The sequence below is a fragment of the Cervus canadensis genome, chromosome 7 (genome assembly GCF_019320065.1).
Source record: "Cervus canadensis isolate Bull #8, Minnesota chromosome 7, ASM1932006v1, whole genome shotgun sequence".
In the NCBI taxonomy this organism is placed as follows: Eukaryota; Metazoa; Chordata; class Mammalia; order Artiodactyla; family Cervidae; genus Cervus; species Cervus canadensis.
Window position 1 is genome coordinate 46,506,125 of NC_057392.1, and position 23,475 is coordinate 46,529,599.

The 23,475-nt window shown below is 40.0% G+C and overlaps 1 protein-coding gene across 1 annotated transcript in view; it reads right to left on the reverse strand.

The window, feature by feature from the left end:
• OSBPL11 (oxysterol binding protein like 11) overlaps positions 1-12,661 on the reverse strand; it is a 90,005-nt gene extending 77,344 nt beyond the window's left edge. Inside the window, exon 1 of the mRNA XM_043473211.1 lies at positions 11,702-12,661. Coding sequence (XP_043329146.1) covers positions 11,702-11,898 — 197 coding nt within the window. The 5' untranslated portion in view covers positions 11,899-12,661. The remainder of the gene's footprint in view (positions 1-11,701) is intronic.
• Between the last annotated feature and the right edge of the window lie 10,814 nt (positions 12,662-23,475).

Here is a 23,475-nt window from a genome sequence, read left to right on the forward strand (position 1 = left end):
AGCATCATTTTTCTAGATTCTACATATATGCATTAATATACAATATTTGTTTTTCTCTTTCTGACTGACTTCACTCTGCATAACAAGCTCTAGGTTCATCCACCTCACTTCAACTGACTCAGATTTGTTCTTGAAATGTATATGCATTTTTAATTTTTATATATTGTCAATGTGCTCTCTAAGGAGACTGCAACCAATGTTAACTCCCACCTTTCAATACAAAAACGGCCAGTTTCCTCACACCAACCTACAGCACCACTGCCAACAAAAACAGGGTGAAGTCTTTACTTATAAACAGGACTTTCAGACATTACTAGTAGGATCTTCAATAACTCTATGTTCAAAATTAAGTTTCTAAAGCTTAAGCGTGAGGTAGTATATACTGTGGAATGCACACCTGAAAGGGATACATGATCAAGTTTTGACTTTCCCACCGACTAATGCCACGTGTGACGTTGGCCAAATCACTTAAATTCTCTTTCAGTTCTCTCATGTGTTAGTTAGATGACCTTTTCAATCTAAAATGTGTGTACATTACTCATCACTCAAAATTCCAAAGGTTTTCCTCAACAGAAAATTGTTATTTCAAAAGTAAAGTTTGCATGTAAGAGCAACATATTTCACATTTAAAATTTTTACAGAAAAGTAGACATATTTTTCTAGTACAATATCTTGTTCACATAGTAGCATTTACTTATACCCCATATACTCTCAAAAAGTCTTCATAATAGCCATTTCAATAAGACTTGGACACCACAGAACAAGAGGACAGCAGGATACTAAAAGTCCCTGCTATCCTCTCCCTATCTGAATGTCTATTCTCTCTACTTTTGTTATGTACCTCTCTCTAGCTTTAAACCATACTTAGTTCCAAAAACACACTTACAGTAACATTTAAATTTTGCCTGTACAGCATAATTCAAGAAAGAATACATTCTTCCCTTGTGCTAATTCTTTCTAAATTGAATGTAAAAAGAAATAACAGAAAAGCATTTCCCTTCCTCCATATTTGAATTAAAAAGGAGAAAAAAATATATATGGAATTTAGAAAGATGGTAACGATAACCCAATATGCAAAACAGAAAAAGAGACACAGATGCATAGAACAGATTTTGGACTCTGTGGGAGAAGGCGAGGGTGGGATGTTTAGAGAGAACAGCATCGAAACATGTATATTATCAAGGGTGAAACAGATCACCAGCCCAGGTTGGATGCATGAGAAAAGTGCTCGTGGCTGGTGCACTGGGAAGACCCAGAGGGATCAGGTGGAGAGGGAGGTGGGAGGGGGGATCGGGATGGGGAATATATGTAAATCCATGGCTGATTCATGTCAATGTATGACAAAAACCACTACAATATTGTAAAGTAATTAGCCTCCAACTAATAAAAATAAATGGAAAAAAAAGGAGAAAAAAGGTGATAACCACACAAGAAGCTCCAAGCAAAGTTTTCATATATATATATATATATATATATATATAACCTGACTAAAGAGTTGACTCTTTTGAAAATTTTACATTACTTAACGACAAATTCAAACTCTCAAGTTTTTTTGCCTTAAAGAACCTGTAAGTTATTCAAAAAACAACACAGAAAAATTTAAAAGCTCACTCTAGTACTGAAATAAAAGAAACATCTGGGAATTCTCTGGTGGTCCAGTGGTTAGGACTCCACATGCTTACTGTCAAGGGGTCAGATTTGATCCCTGGTCGGGGAACTAAGATTCCACATGACTCATGGAGAGGCAAAAAAAAGAAATCTTTTTTTTTTTTTTAAATAATAGTTTCATCATAATTTTTGGTGGCAAATCTTCAAGTTTCCTATTTCTAGGAAGTGGATCACCTCCAATTACAAATTTGCATAATCAAATGATTCCATATCTTGTATAGCTATAAAACCATGTGAAATTTTAAAAATATAACTTCAAAATATACAAGGTATACTCTAAAATGAAACCATGCCTCTGGTTACCAAGAATATAATAATAAAAACAAAATTATGTCAAAGGCATAAGTATATTTTGTACAGAATTCTCCCAACTGCTGATCTATTAATAAATTGATTCACTATTTACAATGAGACCAAAACAGAATAAAATCCCACTCAGAATTTCATGCTAAAATTTCACTCATAATAAAAAAGAATCAAATTAAAACTATCCTGAAATATCATTTTTTAATCTATTAAACTTTTAAATTTTTGCCAGTCTAAGTGCCGAAAAATTGATGTTTTTGAACTGTGGTGTTGGAGAAGACTCTTGAGAGTCCCTTGGACTGCAAGGAGAACCAACCAGTCCATCCTAAAGATCAGTCCTGGGTGTTCACTGGAAGGACTGATGCTGAAGCTGAAACTCCAATACCTTGGTCACCTGATGCGAAGAGCTGACTCACTGGAAAAGACCCTGATGCTGGGAGGGATTGGGGGCAGGAGGAAAAGGGGACGACAGAGGATGAGACGGCTGGATGGCATCACCGACTCGATGGACATGAGTTTGAATAAACTCCGGGAGTTGGTGATGGACAGGGAGGCCTGGCGTGCTGCGATTGATGGGGTCACAAAGAGTCGGACACGACTGAGCGACTGAACTGAATAACACATTACACTGATAAGGCTGATGGGAAACAAGCACTCGATCACTGCCACCATACACCCCAATGAGGAGAAATATAATAACTATTATCAAAATTACAAGCTGATTCAGTAAGTCCAACCTCTAGGTATTTTTCCCACAGATATATTCACATGCTTGTAAGATGACATGTGTGGAAGGTTATTAACTACAACACTATAATAACAAAATTTTGGAAAACAAATGTCCATCAATAGGGAACTTATTAAAGGTAGACTGAATTGTGTCTCTCCAAAATTCATATGATAAAGTCCTAACCCCCACTGTGATGGTTTTTAGAGATGGGGCCTTTGGGAGATACTCAGGTATAGATTGGGACCCCTATAATGAGATTTGTGCCTTTAAAACAAACACCAGAGAGCTCTCTCCCATCCCTCTGTCTCTAACATGTGAGCACACAGTGAGAAGATCACCTGGAAACCTGGAAAAGAGCCCTCAGCAGAACCTGACAATGCTGGCACCCTGATCTCAAAACTTCCTACCTTCATAGTTGTGAGAAATTAAATTTATGTTGTTTAAGCCATTCAGAGTACAGCATTTTTGTTATGAAAGCCTAAGCTAAGACTACATACATATATATAGTTTGATACCATTTGTGGTAAAATTAAAAGTGGAGCAAATGTATATTATATTTACTTAATTCTTAAAAAAAAAAAATCTCTGAAAGTACACAAAAAACCAAGTGTTTACCCTCTATTTTTAGGTGAGAGGAGTCCTGAGCAGGTGGAGATCAGGTGGAAAGATTTTCATCACAAATCTTTTTTTCCTTCTGGATCAAGTGAACATATTACCTATTCTCCAAAATTAGATTTAGAATATTTTTCATTTATGTTAGTTATAAATACATGAAATATCTACAAAATTGATAAACAACTTATTCTTTATAGAATTGAGAGTACAGGCTCAGGCACTACATTAAAAAGGCCTCTTGTATCAAGGATAGGAAACCTGTTTCAGAAGCAACTGTTGGTGGCATTTCATCTCATCACTTACATCATTTTCATTCTGTCCCTTTCTTCTGTCCCTCCCTCTTTCTCCCTCTGTCTATCTTTCTTTCCTATGTCCTTTTTTCATCCCTGTTTTACATCTTGTTCCATTTCTAATTTTCTCTTCCTTCTATCCCTCTCACTAGGGTTTCCAGCTATAGCCAGTAGCAACCATAGGCTTCAGTCTACCCCTCCAGGGACTTTCCAGCCAACCTCAAGAATAGTAATGGAAGCAAATTGCAAAAGCAGGGGAACTCAAGTATGCAGAGACTCTGAGTAGGAAATGATGCTTTGTTACAATACCTAATTAACCAAAAAGAAAATCTTTTTTTCACCAGAAACTAAACTGCTTTAAAATTTTCCTAAAACCCAGATATTGTCAAAACGCTAATGGAACTTTTTAATTAGGCAATTTAGTTTTAAGTTAAACCTGAACAAGTCTGAACACAAATTATTTGATTAAACAAAATCAGTACAGTGGAAGATTCTTAGCTAAGAAAGATGTTCCCTCTCTCAAAGTAGTATAACTTACATTAAGAATATTCACCACTATTTTCAGAGTGCAGAGTGCTAACCATTACACCATGAGGCCTGTTATCTCTAGTATTTTCAAAAGCAAAAACAAAAGACATAATTTCCCACAAGTCTATTTAACAGGCAGTTACCTCTGGGACCTAAATTACATGACATTTAGAAAATACTAAAAAGACTAAATTTGTGTGTTCTAACATTAAGTTGTTTGTATAGTTTTAATAAATATAACTTCTTGAGAAATATGAACTCAAATAGACTATACTTAAACTCATAAAGCAAAAATATAAGAAATCACAGTATACTATAACCAAATCTTGTTCAAGGCTTGGTAGAATTCTCACTAGATTTCTGCAACAGTATAATTATTGTTCTCAGTTTTATGCCTATAAGTTGTCTTCCCCTTGTTATCAGCTGTAGCAGACTTAAGACAAAGAAAACAAAACAAAACAAAAGCTAGGGTACAGAAATACATATTCAACTTTCCTTTAACCTTTAGAGAAAAAAAGCAAACGTTAACAACTTTTTCTTCAAATCAACCCCAAAAGTGGTAAAAATCTCAAAGACAGCAAATACTAGGCTATATTTAGGCAAATGTCATTTCCCTATTTGCAAATGGGTACTTTTCCCTGTAACAGAGTATTTAAAGTGGAAGACACTAGGTCTGACCACAAAAATTATTTCTATGTATTTGCAGACTTCTACCCAATCTACTGAAATGTATACTATTTGCTAATGTTAGCATACTGTTTTCTAACAAAGAGATCTGTTTGTTAACAGTGGTTAGCTAGCACAGACGCCAAAATAAGAAAAAGCAGGCCTATCATATGCCCCAATTTGCTTTTCAGTTCCTCCTCTGGGTAGTTCTCTTCTCTCCATTTTAAATAAAAAAGTGGCAGATTTGCAGATTTGTAAATTTTTCTGAAAGCTGACAAAAGAAAAATAGTGGAAACATGCACATTTTATAAACTGAACATTTACTATGAAAAAGGAAGGAAAGATCTAGAATTAAGAAATCTATTTTCATTTTAAATAGTGAATATAAATCATGTGAGTATAAATTACTCTGGAAAGAAAATTTAAGACTAATAAACACACTCTCAGCTTTGGTTTTAAAAAAGTTCATCATGATACATTAATATTTTGCAAATATAGTCAAAGCTCTTCCCTTTAGTGATCCTTTTTCATGATCCTCCCAAAATAAGTCTTGGGGTCCCTACTTCCACTGTTCTGAGAGCATACATTATTTTAGAATTAACTAACAGAGAGCTTCACACATGGAAAAGACTCAAAAGTATTTGCTGCATGAGTTACAACACTAGTAAATGATGAAACTTTTGTTGTTCAATCGCTAATCATATCCACCTCTTTGTAACCCCATGGACTGCAGTAAGCCAGGCTTCCCTGTCCTTCCTTCAGTATCTCCCAGAGTTTGCTCAAATTCATGTCCATTAAGTCGGTGATGCTACCGAACCAGTTATCTCATCCTCTGCTGCCCTATTCTCCTTTTGACTTCAAACTTTCCTGGCATCAGGGTCTTTTCCAATGAGTAGTTCTTTGCATCATGGTCACAGCCCTGTCATGGCGAAGGGGCTTGCATAACTCGAAGCTATGAGCTATGCCGTAAAGGTCCACCGAAGACAGACAGGTCATAGTAGAGAGTTCTGACAAAATGTGGTCCACTCTAAAAGGGAATGGCAAATCACTCCAGTATTCTTGCTACGAGAACCCCATGAGCAGTATGAAAAGGCAAGAAAGCAAGAAGCTTCCATGTTCTAACTAATTCTTCATCAATAATTATTCATTCCTTTAGAGAGCTCATCTACTTTTAATATCTTTAGGCAAACAGCTCCCTGGGAATAAAATTTCTCTCATTTACCAGCTATATAACCTTTGCCAACTTATTTAGACTACTTTCTGGGAAGGGGCATTGTCCCTAAATTGTTGAGGCAGCATATTCTCCCAATCCTCATATTGAGGGTCTCTGATCCAGGGGCCCCAAGTAATAAGCAAAAGAAAAAACAGATGGGGCTTCATGAAAATTAAAAGCTTCTGTGCTACAAAAAATTTCATCAAAAAAGTGAAAAGACCAGAATTCCCTGGTGGTCCAGTGGTTAGGACTCTGGGCTTTCACTGCCGTGGGCCTAAATTCAATCCCTGGTTGGGGAACTAAGATCCCACAAGCCCTGTGGCTTGGCAAAAAAAAAAAAGTGAAAAGACAACCCACAAGTGGGAAAAAATATTTGCAAATCAATATCTGCTAAGAGAGGGCTTCCCTGGTGGCTCAGAAGGTAAAGCGTCTGTCCGCAATGCGGGAGACCCAGGTTCGGTCCCTGGGTCGGGAAGATCCCCTGGAGAAGGAAATGGCAACCCACTCCAGTACTCTTGCTTGGAAAATCCCATGGACTGAGGAGCCTGGTGAGCTACAGTCCATGGGGCCGCAAAGAGTCGGACACAACTGAGCGACTTCACCTTCACCTTCTGATAAGAGAACTGTTCACAGAATACACAAAGAACTCTTACAACTCAATAATAAAAAGACAAATAATCCAATTTTAAAATGGCCAAAGATATCAACAAAAAGTCTACAAATAATAAATGCTGGAGAGGCTGTGAAGAAAAAGGAATCCTCCTACACTGTTGGTAAGGATACAAACTGGTACAGCCACTCTGGAAAACAGTATGGAGGTTCCTTAAAAAACTAAAAATAGAGTTACCATATGATCCAGCAATCTCACTCCTGGGCATATATCTGGAAAAGTTGAACACTCTAACTCGAAAAGACAGATGCACCCCAATGTTCACAGAAGCACTATTTATAATAATCAAGACATGGAAGAAACCTAAATGTCCACTGATATAGATGAATAGGTAAAGAAGATGTAATACACACACACACACACACAAAAGAATACTACTCAGCAAAAAAAGAATAATGCCATTTGCAGCAACATGGATGTACCTAGACTTTAACATAGTAAGTGAAATAAGTCAGAAAAAGACAAATATCATATATCACTTATATGTGGAATCTAAAAAAAAGACACAAAGGAACTTATTTACAAGATACAAACAGACTCGCAGACATTGAAAACAAATTTATGATTATCAAAGGAAAAAGGGGGTAAGGGATAAATTAGGAGTTTGGGATTAACAGATACAAATTGCTGTATATAAAATAGATAAACAGCAAGGACCTGCTGCATAGCACAGGGAACTATATTCAGTATCTTGTAATAACCTACAATGGAAAAGAATCTGACACTTTGCTGTACACTTGAGACTAGCACAATATTGTAAACCAACTATCCAGTTCAATTTTTTTAAAGTGGCCAAAAGATCTGAATACACATTTCTCCAAAGAAGACAGACAAATAACCAGTAAGTACATGAAGATACTTAACATTATCAGTCATCAAGGAAATGCAATTCAAAAACCACAATGAGATGCCATTTCATACCCACTAGGATGGCTAAAACCAAAAAGACAGACAGTAACAAGTGTTGATGAGAATATCAAGAAATTAAAACCTTAAGATACTGCTGATAAGAAGATAAGATGGTGCAGCAGTTTTGGAAAATGGTCTAACAGGTTCATAAACAGTTGACCAGTTAAACAATTACCTTATGACCCAACAATTCTACTCCTAGGTATATATCCAAGAGAAATGAAAACCTATGTCCACATAAAACTTGAACACAAATGTTCAAAGCAGCATTATTCATAATATACAACATGGAAACTGATGAACATATTAGCAAAACATGGTGTATTCATAAATGGAATATTATTCAGCCACAAAAAGGAATAAAGTAACAATATATGCTACAATATATATGACTCGTGAAAGCATTATGCCAATTCATCTTCTAAGTCTGCAAAGCCAAAGCCCAGTGTCTGAACCACAGTGCATGTGCTCAGCTGCTCAGTCGTGAGCACAGACTATAGCCCGCCAGGCTCCTCTGTCCCTGGAAATTTCCAGGCAAGAATACTGGAGCATTTTACCATTTCTATTCTAGGGGATCTTCCGGATCCTGGGATAGAGCCCACATCTCTGTGTCTCCTGCACTGGCAGGTGGATTCTTTAGCACTGTGCCACCTGGGAAGCCACTGAATCACACAGTCTTTACTAAATTTCAACCACTCCCTAGGACATAACCTGAAATCTCCATTTTTTAAAATGCGATAGTAGCAAGTTACAGGTAAGCACAGTTGTATTTATGGCTCTAAAATTCCAGATGGGGACTGGTGAGGCCATGGAAGAGAATGAGACAGCAAACAGAAATCATGAGCTTAAGAGGAGATGATGAAGCAACATATTAGCTTCTAAAGTAAAAGAGCCAACCAAAGAAGTGAGAAAGGAGCAATTAGACAAAAGTTAGAGCAATAAAGGGGCTCCCAGTATAGCAGTCAGTAAAGAATCTGCCTGCAATTCGGGAGACCTGGGTTTGATTCCTGGGTCCGGAAGATGCCCTGGAGAAGGAAATGGCAACCCACTCCAGTATTCTTGACTGGAGAATCCCATGGACAGAGGAGCCTAGCAGGCTACAGTCCATGGGGTCACAAGAGTCGGACATGACTTGGTGCTTTTTCTTAGAGCAATAAAGGAGAAATTAAGAGAAAGTAATGTCAAAAAAGGCAAGAAAAGAATAGTAACAGATACACTTATAAAGATATCATATATCTTATAAAGTTGGAATAAGAATCTAAAAATATTCATCATTTTTTACTCATATCCTTGATAAGGACAGAGCCAATTGTCATGGGTTGAGCAATAAATAAGGGTTATGGAAATGGAAGCAGTTGAGTGTAAACTGTTTTTAAGAGGAAAGGTTGAGATTAGTTTTCATTATTGTTTTTGTTTTTTAAATATAGAGACTTAGGGCCTCAGAGGAAGAAGCCTGGGAAGAAGTAACACAAGACAATGAAGGAAACTGTCTGACTAATGTCCTACAGGATAAAGGGATAAATTCAACTGAGAGACAGGCTGAAAGATTAGCTTTGAACAAGCCTCATGTAAGTAAAAGTATATGTCAGTATGTAAATACAGTAATGCGCTATATATCTGTATCACTGGGGAAGAGTTCCACATAACTGAATTACCCAACACTTAAGCCATTTTTTTTAGTTTAGTCATTTTCCTTGAAATTGTTCACCATAGTATGATACAGTTCTCTGCGTTCTTAAACATATTGTACTTTCCTGGATGACAAGGTCATTGTAACTATAATTATATTAATAGGAAGTAATATAGCTGAATCTGCATGTTAATTTTTCAAGTCTTTGACTGTTCTATGTTGTCAGTTGCCATTTCCTGATAACTTTTTTCCTTTGTGCTTTCAACAGATTCTAGTTTTAAAATTATATAACCATTAAATAATACCCTAAGTAAGGGATAATAGAGTCCTGAATCAAAGTATAGGAATAAAGTATATGGCTTTATGACAGTGTTAAAAAACCTGTTTCACTTTTCAATTCAATTAAAGATTGGGTTTCAAACAGTTGAGGATGTCAGAAGACTGACCTCTGGCTACATGAAATATTACTTTATCTTGCTTCCTTAAGTTATAGCAAAATAACCCTGCTAAGTTATTGATAATTTTATATGGTTAGTCTTAAACTACACACACACACAAAAGCATCATGCATTCCAAAACTGAGCCTAGACATTTCGCAGTAACTATACTTTCCTTTTGTATGATCACTTACCAATAAAAAGTTATAATCTTCCACTTTTCTGTATGTAAATACAGCCAAGCGTATTTCACATATATGGATACTATTCATGATAAATGTATAGCCTTCACAAAATCTTGATTTTAATCTCTTCCAAATTTCATACAAATTTCACAACTAGAAACATCACAAAGGCTAAAAAGGACTAGAGCTAGGCATAAGGCAATCATTTGACCAAAATTTAAGAATTCATTCCTATAATTCCAATAACACAGGATATTACAATTTCATTCATTCATTCTTAAGGTTCTGAATAATCCAGCAATTTCACTTCTGGGTATTCATCTGAAGGAAAGGAAAACACTAATTTGAAAATACATAGGAACCTTCATGTTCACTGCAGCATTATTTACAAAAGCCAAAACATGGACGCAACCAAAGAGGCCATCAAATGTACAATGATGAGTAGATAAATAAGATAAATAAAATATGGTATATATACACACAGCAGAATATTATTCAGCCATAAAAAAGGAAATATTGCCATTTGCAATAAGGTGGATGTACTTTTTGAGGGCATTATGCTAAGTGAGAAAAGTCAGAAAGAGAAAAGACAAATACAGGACAATCCTTCTTATATGTAGAATCTAAAAAACAAAACGAAACTCATAAATACAGAGAACAGACTGAGGGCAGCCAGAGGCAGGGGTGGGTAAAATGGAGGAAGGTGATCAAAAGGTACAAACTTCCAGTTATAAATAAGTCATGGAAACGTAATGTGCAGCATCACAACTATAGTTGATAATACTGTATCACACATTTGAAAGTTGCTAAGAGAGTTCTCATTAAAAAAAAAAATTAACTCTGTGTGGGGACACACATTAACTAGATCTATTATGGTGATCATTCCACAATACATACAAATATCAAATCTTTACATTGTACACCTGAACCTAATATAATGTTATATGTCAAATATTTCTCAATTAAAAAAAAAAAGATTCTGGATGGCTATGCTCACCTATCCTATACATTATCAAAAACAAAAAACTACCATTACTTCGCCAGCACTCACTTCCTGTTCCTTCAGTTTTTCATTCATATCAATGAAAATTAATAAATGTAGAATCTCTCAAAGACAGAGGGGTGTGAGTGGCCTAATCAACTCAAACTGAAACATCTCACTAGTTTAGAGTACTTTTGCCGAGACCTGAGTTCGATCCCTGGATCAGGAAGATCCCCTAGAGACGGGAATGGCAACCCACTCCAGTATTCTTGCCTGGAGAATTCCATGGACAGAGGAGCCTGGCAGGCTACAGTCCATGGGGTCACAAAGACAGACACGACTGAGCAAGCACACACTCTGTATTTAAATTATTTAGGTACATCTCTTTTTCTAAATCACAAATACTATGAGGACGAGAATCTTTTCTGATTGAATGATTCCATCACTGGACAAACAAGTTCTCAGCACCAAGCATTTTGCTAGCCTCTGGAGAGAGTGGAGTTAAACAGTTCCCCACCTTCAACAAGCAAGAAAGGGAGGCAGACTTATTGTCAACAAATTACAATATAGGCAAAAAAAAAAAAAAAGTGAGTATAGACTCAAATCACAGGAAAAATTAACTCTACGGTTGTACAGGGAGTTAAGGGATACATTTATGTGTTCTCCAAAAGGCCTTCAATAAATACCTGTTGAATGGACAAATAAACGTATTAAATCTTGCTAATGAAAGTTGAGACCCCCCAGGTCCAAATGAAACGTATTAGCTACTTCTGAAGTTACTGCATAAACCTAACCCTTCAACAACTGCAGGAATGCAGACTTCAGCATACTCACCCCCTCCTCAGGAAACCACCTTGGAGAAAGGGCCATACCTGTACTGCCAGCCTTTGGCACTGCCGCCTCGGCTGCTACTGCTGCTGCTGCTGCTGATTCCACCCCCACAGCTGCTGCTGCTGCTGCTCTTGTTCGGGGTCACCGCGGTGGCCAGGCCCTCCAGCCTTCCTTCGCTCTCTGAGACTTTCATTGCTGACACTGGTTCACCCCCCTGCATCTTAACGCCAAAGTCCATCTGCCCTTCTTGGGCGGGAGAAACAACTCTGTAGAGTAGTTTTGTAAGTGATAAGATTTAAGATCTGATCTGAAAGGGCTCCCAATTGCTAAACCAGCCGGTGGCTGGAGCAGTAATCATCAAACAGTCCAGGGAAGGAATACAAGCATTCCCCCGAAGGAAACTTTTAAAAGGAGAAGGACAGCGATGAGGGCAGATGTCCTTTAAATATATATATCTCCTTCCGGGCAAAAGCAAGGAGGGAAAGAAAAAAAAAAATCACCCTGCCAGAGGACCTGGTGGCATGCTCAAAGGAGGAGCAGAAACAGCGTGAGGAGGTCGCGACCCTAGCCAGGAGGGCTGGGCGAAGTACGGAGCTCTGACGGAACCCGCGGCCTGACCTCTGGGCTGACGGACTGACCCGCCTCGCTCCCTCTTCTCAAGCTGGTCCTCAGCGGGAAGGTTCAGTCCAGCCCGCTCGGCGGTTCCCACAGCAGCTCTCGAGGCAGAGCTGGAGCGGCTCGAGCTCAGCCCGGGAGGAGGGTCGGGGAAGGAGGCCGCCGGGGGCGGGACGCCGGCTCCCAGGGTCGCCTCGCCTCCAGTCAGAGGCGAACAGCTTGGGGCGATTTCCTCCAACGCCCCCGGCCCTGGGCCCTCGACCCGGTTCCCAGAGGCGGACGAGTCCCTTACCCTCGCTACAGCCCAAACGTGAAACCCTCAACTGCGGCCACCGCCCCACCCACAGCCCTAGAGCCCCACAGCCGGTCACCCGCCCGCTCGCTCTCTCCCCGCCTTCCCTTCCGGAGTAGCGTGAGCTCACTTCCCCCAGAGGAGAGGCCACTGGCGCCATCTTGGAGAAGGGCGCGCGGCCCTGAACGGGGCGGAGCCTCAGGGATCGAGGTGCTGGGGCGGTGGACTCCGAGGAAAGGGAGGGGGCAGGCAGCGGAGGGAGGAGCGGTGGGTCAGCCACAAGGCAGAAAAAAAGGAGTTAGCGCCCTAATGAAGGTGTCTTGCGACCTTCCTATCCCCGGCAAGGGCCTTCTATCTGAGGGCCCATTCCAGGCATTTTAGGAAGAAAGCTTAGAAAAATGTCATTTCTGTAAGGAATTTTTAAAAAATAATTCATTTTAGTAAAAAAAAAAAAAAAAAAGCCGTATTGGCATAAGGCAAATCAGTATTATAAATGAAAAAGAAATTATCATGTAAATTAGAGCTCTCAGAATCAAAACTAGTTATTCTGAGGATCTGCCCTGGTGGCTCAGCAGTAAGGAATACGCCTGCCAATGCAGGAGATGCTGCTTTGATCCCTGGGTCTCCAAGGCTGCCTTGAGTAGGAAATGGCAGCCCGCTCCAGTATTCTTGCCTGGGAAATCCCCTGGACAGAGGAGCCTGGCAGGCTACAGTCCATGGGATCTCAAAAGAGTCCAGTCAGACACAACTTAGGGACTAAGGACACTGTTTTTTCTGACCTCAGACAATTCTTTCACCCTCCTTAGGCCTAGACTTTTGTACCTGTGAAATCAGAATGTTTAGGTGATTTATAAAGTCCTTTCTAGGACTTCCCTGGTGGCTCAGACGGTAAAGCGTCTGCTTACAATGTGGGAGACCCGCGTTCGGTCCCTGGGCTGGGAAGATCCTCTGGAGAAGGAAATGGCCACCCACTCCAATACTCTTGCCTGGAAAATCCCATGGACAGAGGAACCTTGTAGGCTACAGTCCATGGGTTCCCAAAGAGTCAGACATGACTGAGCAACTAAATTTTCCTTTCTTTCTAATTGTAAATTCCAGTTTCTAACATCACTTTTGAATGTATACCATGTGTGAAACACTAGAAGTATTGTTGTTGTTCAGTTGCTAAGTTGTCTCCGACTCTTTGCCACCCCATGGACTGCAGCACTCTAGGCTCCTCTATACTCCACTATCTCCCACAGTTTGCTCAAATTCATGTCCATTGAGTCGGTTAAGTTATCTTCATTCCTCTGATGTCTTCTTCTGTTGCTTTCAATCATTCCCAGCATCAGGGTCTTTTCCAATGAGTTAGCTCTTCATATCAGGTGGCCAAAGTATTGGAGCTTCAGCTTCAGCAATGGTCTTAGTTTTTTGAATGTTGAGTTTCAAGCCAGCTTTTTCACTCTCCTCTTTCACCGTCATCAAGAGGCTCTTTAGATCCTCTTTGCTTTCTGCCAATGGAGTGGTATCATCTGCATATATGATGTTGATGATTTCTCCCAGCAAGCTTGATTCCAGCTTGTGCTTCATCCAACCTGGCATTTCACATGGTGTACTCTGCATATACATTAAATAAGCAGAGTGACATATACGGTATGACAAAAAACTTGTCATACTCCTTTCCCAATTTTGAACCAGTCTGCTGTCCCAGGTCCAGTTCTAACTGTTGCTTCTTGACCTGCATAAAGGTATCTAAGGAGACAAATAAGGTGGTCTTGTACTCCCATCTCTTTCCACAGTTTGTTTTGATGCACACAAAGTCTTATCATAGTGAAACAGATATTTTTCTGGAATTCCCTTGCTTTCTCCATTATCCAACAAATGTTGGCAATTTGATCTGTGGGTCCTCTGCCTCTTCAAAACCCAGCTTGTACATCTGGAAGTTTTCAGTTCATGTATTATTGAAGCCTAGCTTGAAAGATTTTCAGTATAACCTTGCTAGCATGTGAAATGAGTGCAATTGTACAGTACTTTGAACATTCTTTGTCATTGCTCTTCTTTGGGATTGGAATGAAAAGTGACTTTTCCAGTCCTGTGTCCACTGCTGAGTTTTCCAAATTTGCTGGCATGTTGAGTGCAGCACTTTAACAGCATCATCTTTTAGGATTTGAAATAGCTCAGCTGGAATTCCATCACCTCCACTAGCTTTGTTTGTAGTAATGCTTCCTAAGGCCCACTTGACTTCACACTCCAGGTTTCCCAGTACTGTATGAGTGGTCACTCCATCATGGTTATCTGGGTCATTAAGACCTTTCTTGTATAGTTCTTCTGTGAATTCTTGCCACGTCTTAATCTCTTCTACTTCTGTTAGGTCCTTACAGTTTCTGTCCTGTATTGTGCCCATCTTTGCATGAAATGTTCCCTTGTATCTCCAATTTTCTTGAAGAGATCTCTAGTCTTTCCCATTCTATTGTTTTCTTCTATTTCCCTGCATTGTTCTTTCAAGAAGGCCTTTTTACCTCTCCTAGCTATTCTCTGGAACTCTGCATTCAGTTGGGTATAACTCACTTTCTCCCTTGCCTTTCATGTCTCTTCTTTCCTCAGCTATTTGTAAAGCCTCCTCAGACAACCACTTTGCCTTCTTGCATTTCTTTTTCTTTGGGATGATTTTGGTCACTGCCTTCTGTACACTGTTATAAACCTCCACCCATAGTTCTTCAGGCACTCTTGTCTACCAGATCTGATCCCTTAATTCATTCATCAGCTCCACTGTATAATCATAAGGGATTTGATTTAGGTCATACCTGAATGACCTAGTGGCTTTCCCTACTTTCTTCAACTTAAGCCTGAATTTTGCAATAAGGAAGTCATGATCTGAGCCACAGTCAGCTCCAGGTATTGCTTTTCTAACTGTATAAAGCTCCTCCATCTTTGGCTGCAAAGAACATAATCAATCTGATTTCAGTATTGACCATCTGGTGATGTCTCAAAGCAAAAAAGTAAATGAAGTAGTAATATAGATATAGTTATACAGATAATTAAAGCCATGAAGAAAATAAAAGGAGCTGATGTAGAAAATAAGCACGATGGAATAGAGAACTTACTTTTAGGAAGAACAATTGAGGAAAAGTCATCTATGACGAGGTGGCATTTAAAGTGAGAGAATAAAGAAAGGGGAGGAAGCTAAGGGGAAAGCAAGCTTTACTTATTTTGGGAAATGAGAGACCTGGGACCCTGGATCTCAGTGAATAAAAAGTGGTGTGAAGTGAAAGTGAAGAGATAGGCAGAGAAATTTGGATTTTAAATGCAATGGAAAGTCACTGAAACTTTTAATAAAGGAGGATTGTGATTTGCCTTATGTTTTTAAACCATTTCTCTAGTCTTTTCAGCAGATGGTCCTAGAACACTGGATATTCACATACAAAAGAATAAAATTGGACCCTACACACAATATACAAAAGTTAACTCAAAATGTATCAAAGACACAAATGTAAAAGCTAAAATATTAACACTCTTAAATGAAAATAAGGTGTAAATCTCCACAACCGGAGGTCGGGCAAAGCCTTTTGACTACAACATCAAAGCATAAGTGACGAAAGAAAAAATAGATTGGACTTCATGAAAATTAAAAACATTTGTTTTGCAAACAATACCATCAAGGAAGTAAAAAGGCAACCCACAAAATGGGGGGGAAATATCTACAAACCATATATATAAGGGACTTATATCCAGAATATACAAAGAGCTCTTACAACTCATTAATAAAAATACAAATAACCATATTTTTAAATGGACAAAGCAATGGAACATTTATTCAAAGAAGATATAGCAATTATCAATAACTACATTAAGAAGCTCTCAACATCGTTACTAACCAAGGAAACAGATCATAACCACAGTGAGCAGGGCTTCCCTTGTGGTCCAATGGATAAGAAGCCACCTTGCAATGCAAGGGACACTAGTTCGATCACTGGTGCAGGAAGATCCCACATGCCAGAGGGCAACTAAGCCTATGCACCACAACAGCTAAGTCTGTGCTTTAGAGCAGCCCAGCCACCACTGCTGAAGCCCGAGTGCCTCGGGTCTGTGCTCCACAGTAAGAGAAGCCACCACAATAGGAAACTGGTGCACCGCAGAGGGTAGCCTCTTCTCACCACATCTGGAGAAAGCCTTTCACCACATCTGGAGAAAGCCTGTGCACAGCAACAAAGAACCAGTGCAACCATCAGTGAATAAACAGATAAAATAAAACAATATTAAACACACACAATGAGGGACATCTCTGGCAGTTCAGTGGTTAGAACTCCATGCTTTCACTGCCAAGGGTACAGGTTTAATCCCTGGTTGGGGAACTAAGATCCTATAAGCTGTGCAGTGTGGCCGAAAAAATATATACATATCTAAAAGATAGAGAATAAGCCAACCAGTGTTGATGAGGGATGTGGCGAAATTAGAATCCTCATACTCTGATAGTGGAAATGTAAAATGTGGTATATCCACACAATGCAATATTACTTGGCCATTAAAGAAATGGAATGCTAATATATGCAGCAACAAGAATAAGGGACAACATGGAGACTGAGCAGGAGCACGGGAGTCTGGAAAAGGTTTCAACTTTTGAGACCCATAAACTATTTTGTTGTTGCTTCCAATGGTGATGAGACTTGGGGACTAGCCCAGGCTAACCAAATGAACAACAAATGGATGTGTAGCAACTGGAAAGATGTGTTATTTAACAATGAAAAATACAGTACAAAGTACTCAAGTTTGGTATCAGCACTTTCTATGAAAGACAATCAATGGGATAAGCTACATTATTAACAGAAGGTTACATGATGCTCATGGAATCAGAACCAGGAGAGTTGATTCATATGTGTTTTATTATTTTTTGAGCAAAAATTTTTTGTTGTTGTACAATAGGGTTTGAGTCTGACTTTCATTTAATGTCTAAGGAGAAAAGAGGGCATATGATCTGAACAAAGAAGATAAAGAAAGGCACTTTTTAAAATGCCTTCAAAGAAGGATATGTTCATCTTTTTGAAGAGTTTAAGGTACATTCCCCTGATTCCAGGTGGGTGATGATGGAACAGTGCATCCTTGTACGTGGAAAGTGGTCAAGAACATGTGCTTATATGTCAGACTGACCATGATTGACTACTGATTGCATGCATGTGATATTGGGTGAGTTACCTAAATTCTTTGTACTTGTTCCTTGCCTGAAAATGGGAGTAATAACCTTTCTGCTATGGATTAAATTGTGCCTCCTGAAAATTCATCTAATTGTCAATGTGTAGAGAAGGAACCTTATGAGTTAATTAGGTTTTGATGAGGTCATTAGCTTGGTGTCCCCATGATGAGACTGCTGCTGCTGCTGCTGCTAAGTCGCTTCAGTCGTGTCCGACTCTGTGCGACCCCATAGACGGCAGCCCACCAGGCTCCGCTATCCCTGGGACTCTCCAGGCAAGAACACTGGAGTGGGTTGCCATTTCCTTCTCCAATGCGTGAAAGTGAAAAGTGAAAGTGAAGTCGCTCAGTCATGTCTGACTCTTAGTGACCCCATAGACTGCAGCCTACCAGGCTCCTCCGTCCATGGGATTTTCCTGGCAAGAATACTGGAGTGGGTTGCCATTGCCCTCTCCACATGATGAGATTAGCACCTTTTTAAGAAGACACACCAGAATGCTTTCTCTCTGTCCCCACTCCTCACCCGCCTGCCTCCGACTCCTGTGTGAAGACACAGGGAGAAAGAGGCCATCTACAGGCCATGAAGACAGTTCTCACCAGAAACTGGTGAGTTTGAGCTTGGACCTCTAACTTTCAGATACTATATTTTGTTATGACAGCTGAAGTTAAGACAATCTCCCTTTTGAGTGGTTATCAGCATTAAATGAAATGACACATGCAAAATCTGACACATGACTTGGTAAGTGCTTAGCAACTGTTAGCCATTGTTACTATAAGAATAGGGTTTCCTTGCCAAATACAGTGAATGACTTTGTTTGGCGAGGGCACCTATCTCCTGGACAGCTCTGAAGACACACGAACCAGCATATTTCTGAAGACATCCAAATATTTCTATGGGAGAATACCAACTTTGTCTCCCAGCTGAAATGAAGTTTTCCAGAAGTATCAAAAGAGACTTGTCAGGGTACGTAGATGAATACTCCTAAGGACATTACCTGGAATCACCAGCTTGTGGGTGTCTGGGTGAAAAGGCAGGTGCACCAGGTGATCCCTGCTTCAGTGTCACCCCCTCACAGAGGCCTTCCTTGACCACTCAGTCGGTACAGAGCAGCAGCCCCTCTCCATTTTTCCAGCCTTTTACCCTGCTTTCATTTTCTTACAAGCACCTAAAATTATATGTTCTGTTGTGCATTTTCTGTCTGCTCATTAAAATGTATGCTGCATGAGGAAAGAGTCAATTCTTTTTTTCCCACCTCTGCATCCCCAGTACTGGAACACTGCCTGGAACATTTGTTGAATGAATGAATTTACAACAGTGGTTAGGAATACAAAATTGGCATCAGCCTTCAAATCTTGGCTTTGTCACTTACAGCATGTAATCTTGGGCAAGTTACTACCTTTGTGAACCTGAGTTTCCTCATCTATAAAATCGAAATAGGATGAAATAAGAAAATATACAGAAAGTGCTTATTAGCACAGGGCCTGGCACCTAGTAAGCACTGAACCAATGCTGGCCACATTTTTTCTCTCACCCTGGTGTGCAGCGGAGGGAAGGGTAATTTATTTCCCAGAAGTACAGGAGGCCTTCTTTTTCCTTGAGCCCGCAGCTGGCTGTGGCAGCTTCAGCAGCTGGAATAAGGAGATTGACAGGCCTCAGAGAAACAGGATAGGAGGGGATTGGGGAGCAGAGGAACAGGGAGCAGTAATAATCCCATGAGAGCCACTGTGAGAATAAGGCTGTGGACCCGAAATTTCTGTTTCTTTAAAAATGAAGGGGACTTCCCTGGTGACCCAGTGGCTAAGACTCTGCACTCCTAAAGCACATGGGGCCTAAGCTCCATCCCTGATCAGGGAACTAGATCCCACACACCTCAACTAAGACCAGATGCAGCCAAATAAAGAAGTATATGTATACACACACACACACACACACACACATATTAATGAAGGAAGGAAAAGAGAAAAAAAGAGCAATTCTGAGAGGACATAATGTTCACGTTCACAACAGATGTTACTACTACTTTGGTGAAACAGAGTTTTGATTAACCAGGAGCCCCATCCTCCCTGCCTCCAGCTTAGACTGAAATCTTTATCAGTTTCCCAGTCCAATGGGGGTGATTCTGATGAAGGGCTCTAAGTAGGGAGCATTAAAGTGGAAACATTCCCCTGGCAAGCTCCTGGTGGGAGTTAAAGAAGCAGACACACTCAGAGATTTTGTTTGGGGAAGAAAGAGTGGAGCAGTGATCAGTCTTGGTAAGATGACTTTTTTTTTTCCCCTCCCTTTTTTTGCTTCTCCCAGTACCTCTCCCCTGAATCCTTATTGAACCTGAAAGTTTTTTTTTTTTTAAATAACCAGTAGACAGTAAAATTAGCTCTTCAAGCTGTGTTATAAAGTGAGAACATATGTTCTTTCAATATGATGTGTTCAGCTTGTCCATTTTTAGACTCATTGGCTAGTACAGGTAATGTTTTGCTGACAGAAGCCCATAAAAATGCACCGTCAACAGAAGTCACTTGACCTTGCCATCATCTACTGATGAATACCCTGGGAAGGGAGAGAAAGAAATGCTAACTGATGTTTTAAAGCATGCCAACTAACGCTTTATCATGAAATCACATGGGTGTATATTCTGGGGATCAGCACATAAATTTATTGTTCCCATCAAATAAGTCAGTTGACAAGAAAGAAAGGAAAGTGTCAGTCGCTCAGTCATGTGTGACTTTTTGTGACCCCATGAACTGTAGCCTGCTAGGCTCCTCTGTCCATGAGATTTCCCAAGCAAGAACACTGGAGTGGGTTGGCATTTCATTTTGCCCAGTTGACAAGAGAACATTGATTTACCTGACTGGATATGTGCAAAAGTCTCTTTTGAAAATACTGTGTCACCCACCAACCTCCCCCCCCACAAAAGAAACAAATACTTGGGTAGCATTTTTCAATACGTGTGCCACACAATATTGCAGGATATTAACAGGTGTTACTTGATTTAAATTTTTTCTTGCTGTGATTATATACATTTAACTTATACCAGTTCCTTTATTGCAGGACTTCTTGGAGGATCTAATATATTAATGTACATCATATATTTTTTAAAGGGAGACAGAAAGTGCACTATTTCCCCCAAATTATTTGGCCATAGAACTCCTTTTACATAGAACATCTCCCAGATGTCCACGAAGTTTATAGATTGGTGATACCCCTAGAAAGCAAGTAGAATTTTATGAGGAAACCCACCCAGATTAAATTCACCTTATTTTGCAAGTTTTAGCATCATCTATCCCTACAACCTCCTCTGATTCTGCACAGCTCAGAATTCTTACCATAAAAGTAGCTTCCCTGGATGATGATGTTAGGATCAAGGCCTCAGATATGCCCATAAAGCCCCTATCAGGGACGGAGTTGCAACTTCAAGGCCCTAAGCATTGAAAAGATGGTGTTTCTCATATGTGATTCCAAATAAAACTAATACCAACATGTGAAACAAATGAAAAGGAGTCCAACAAAGTTTGGATTTCCCCAGCAAACTCTGGAAAGACTTGGAAGAGCAGAGCTTTACTGAAAGCCAAGCAGCTACCTACTTTGCTCACTGAGTGGCCCAGCACTGCCCTGGAGAGATGCTCTCTTGTCTGGGAGAGGGGGGATCCTAAGGACTCCCATACTAGTACCCTGTTACAAACGAACTTAGTTCAATCTCTTTCCCATCTATGAGAGGAGACTCAGAGAGGTGAAGTAGTAGAAAGCATGCAACAAGAAGGGAGTTAGGGGTATCAGAAAACCGACCTGGAAAAGGTCGGTTTTCTTTCTAATCCCAAAGAAAGGCAATGTCAAAGAATGCTCAAACTACCGCACAATTGCACTCATCTCACACACTTGCAAAGTAATGCTCAAAATTCTCCAAGCCAGGCTTCAGCAATATGTGAACTGTGAACTTCCAAATATTCAGGCTGGATTTAGAAAAGGCAGGGGAACCAGAGATCAAATTGCCAACATCTGTTGGATCACAGAAAAATCAGAAGCATTCCAGAAAAACATCTGCTTTATTGACTATGCCAAAGCCTTTGATTGTAGGGATCACAATAAACTGTGGAAAATTCTGAAAGAAATGGGAATACCAGACCATCTGACCTCTCTCTTGAGAAATCTGTATGCAGGTCAGGAAGAAACAGTTAGAACCAGATATGAAACAATAGACTGATTCCAAATAGGAAAAGGAATATGTCAAGGCTGCATATTGTCACCCTGCTTATTTAACTTATATGCAGAGCACATCACACAAAATGCCAGGTTGAATGAAGCACAAGCTGGAATCAAGATTACCAGAAGAAATATCAATAACCTCAGAAACACAGATGACACCACCCTTATGGCAGAAAGTGAAGAAGAACTAAAGGGCCTGTGAAATGTGAAACCCAAACGACTCCATTTTAGGATAGCACCCCCATTTTGAGTAAAACCCCCTCCCGAGGAGAGAAAAAAACTCAACGAACCAATCAGGGGAGGACAGGAAAGTCTCTCACTCCACCCCCCCCCACCCCTTACTCTAACCCACCAATCAGTAGCTAACGAGACATCCTTAGTTGAAGAGTTAACCAATCCCCTTAAGCTTCCCTTCCCGCTTCCCCTGCTATACAGTATAAAAAAGATTCCCCGCTTTCACTCGGGGCTCCTTCGCCGTTGTGTGAAGAGAGTGCCTGCTCCAGCTTGTAATAAAGTTCCTCACTGTTTTTGTATCCATCCGCAGGCTCCTGTGGTGTTTGGTGGGATTCCACGATCCGGGTACAACAGGCCTCTTGATGAAAGTGAAAGAAGACAGTGAAAAAATTGGCTTAAAACTCAACATTCAGAAAACTAAGATCATGGCATCCGGTCCAATCACTTCATGGCAAATGGATGGAGAAACAATGGGAACAGTGACACACTTTATTTTCTTGGACTCCAAAATCACTGCAGATGGTGACTGCAGCCATGAAATTAAAAGACGCTTACTCCTTGGAAGAAAAGCTATGACCAACCTAGACAGCATATTAAAAAGCAGAGACTTTGCCAACAAAGGTCCGTCTAGTCAAAGTAGTCATGTATGCATGTGAGAGTTGGATCATAAAGAAAGCTGAGCGCCAAAGAATTGATGCTTTTGAACTGTGGTGTTGCAGAAGACTCTTGAGAGTCCCTTGGACTGCAAAGTGATAAAACCAGTCAATTCTAAAGGAAGTCAGTCCTGAATATTCATTGGATGGACTGATGCTGAAGTTGAAGCTCCAATACTTTGGCCACCTGATGGGAAGAACTGACTCATTGGAAAATACCCTGATGCTGGGCAAGAGTGAAGGCAGGAGGAGAAGGGGATAAAAGGATGAGATGGCTGGATGGCATGAGTTTGAGCAAGCTTTGGGAGTTGGTGATGGACAGGGAAGCCCGGTGTGCTGCAGTCCATGGGGTCAAAAGAGTTGGACAGGACTGAGTGAACTCCCAGTGTTATCAGCCCGTTGATGACAGGCCTGGGGCAACAGGGAATTGGACCTGCTTTGGCTAAGTGGATAGTGGATTGCTTATTTGATGGTTTTGCCCTCTTTTTTTTGTCTTTTTCAGTCTTCCTTTTTTTCTTCAGTCTTTTAGTCTGAATAACTATTATGGATTCTACACTTAAGGTCTCTGTGCAGCTATGTTTGCATTTACATGTAATTTTTTATGTAAATCTTTGATAAGCAAGAACAGAAGTAATATCTTTCATTTAAGAACTTTTTCAA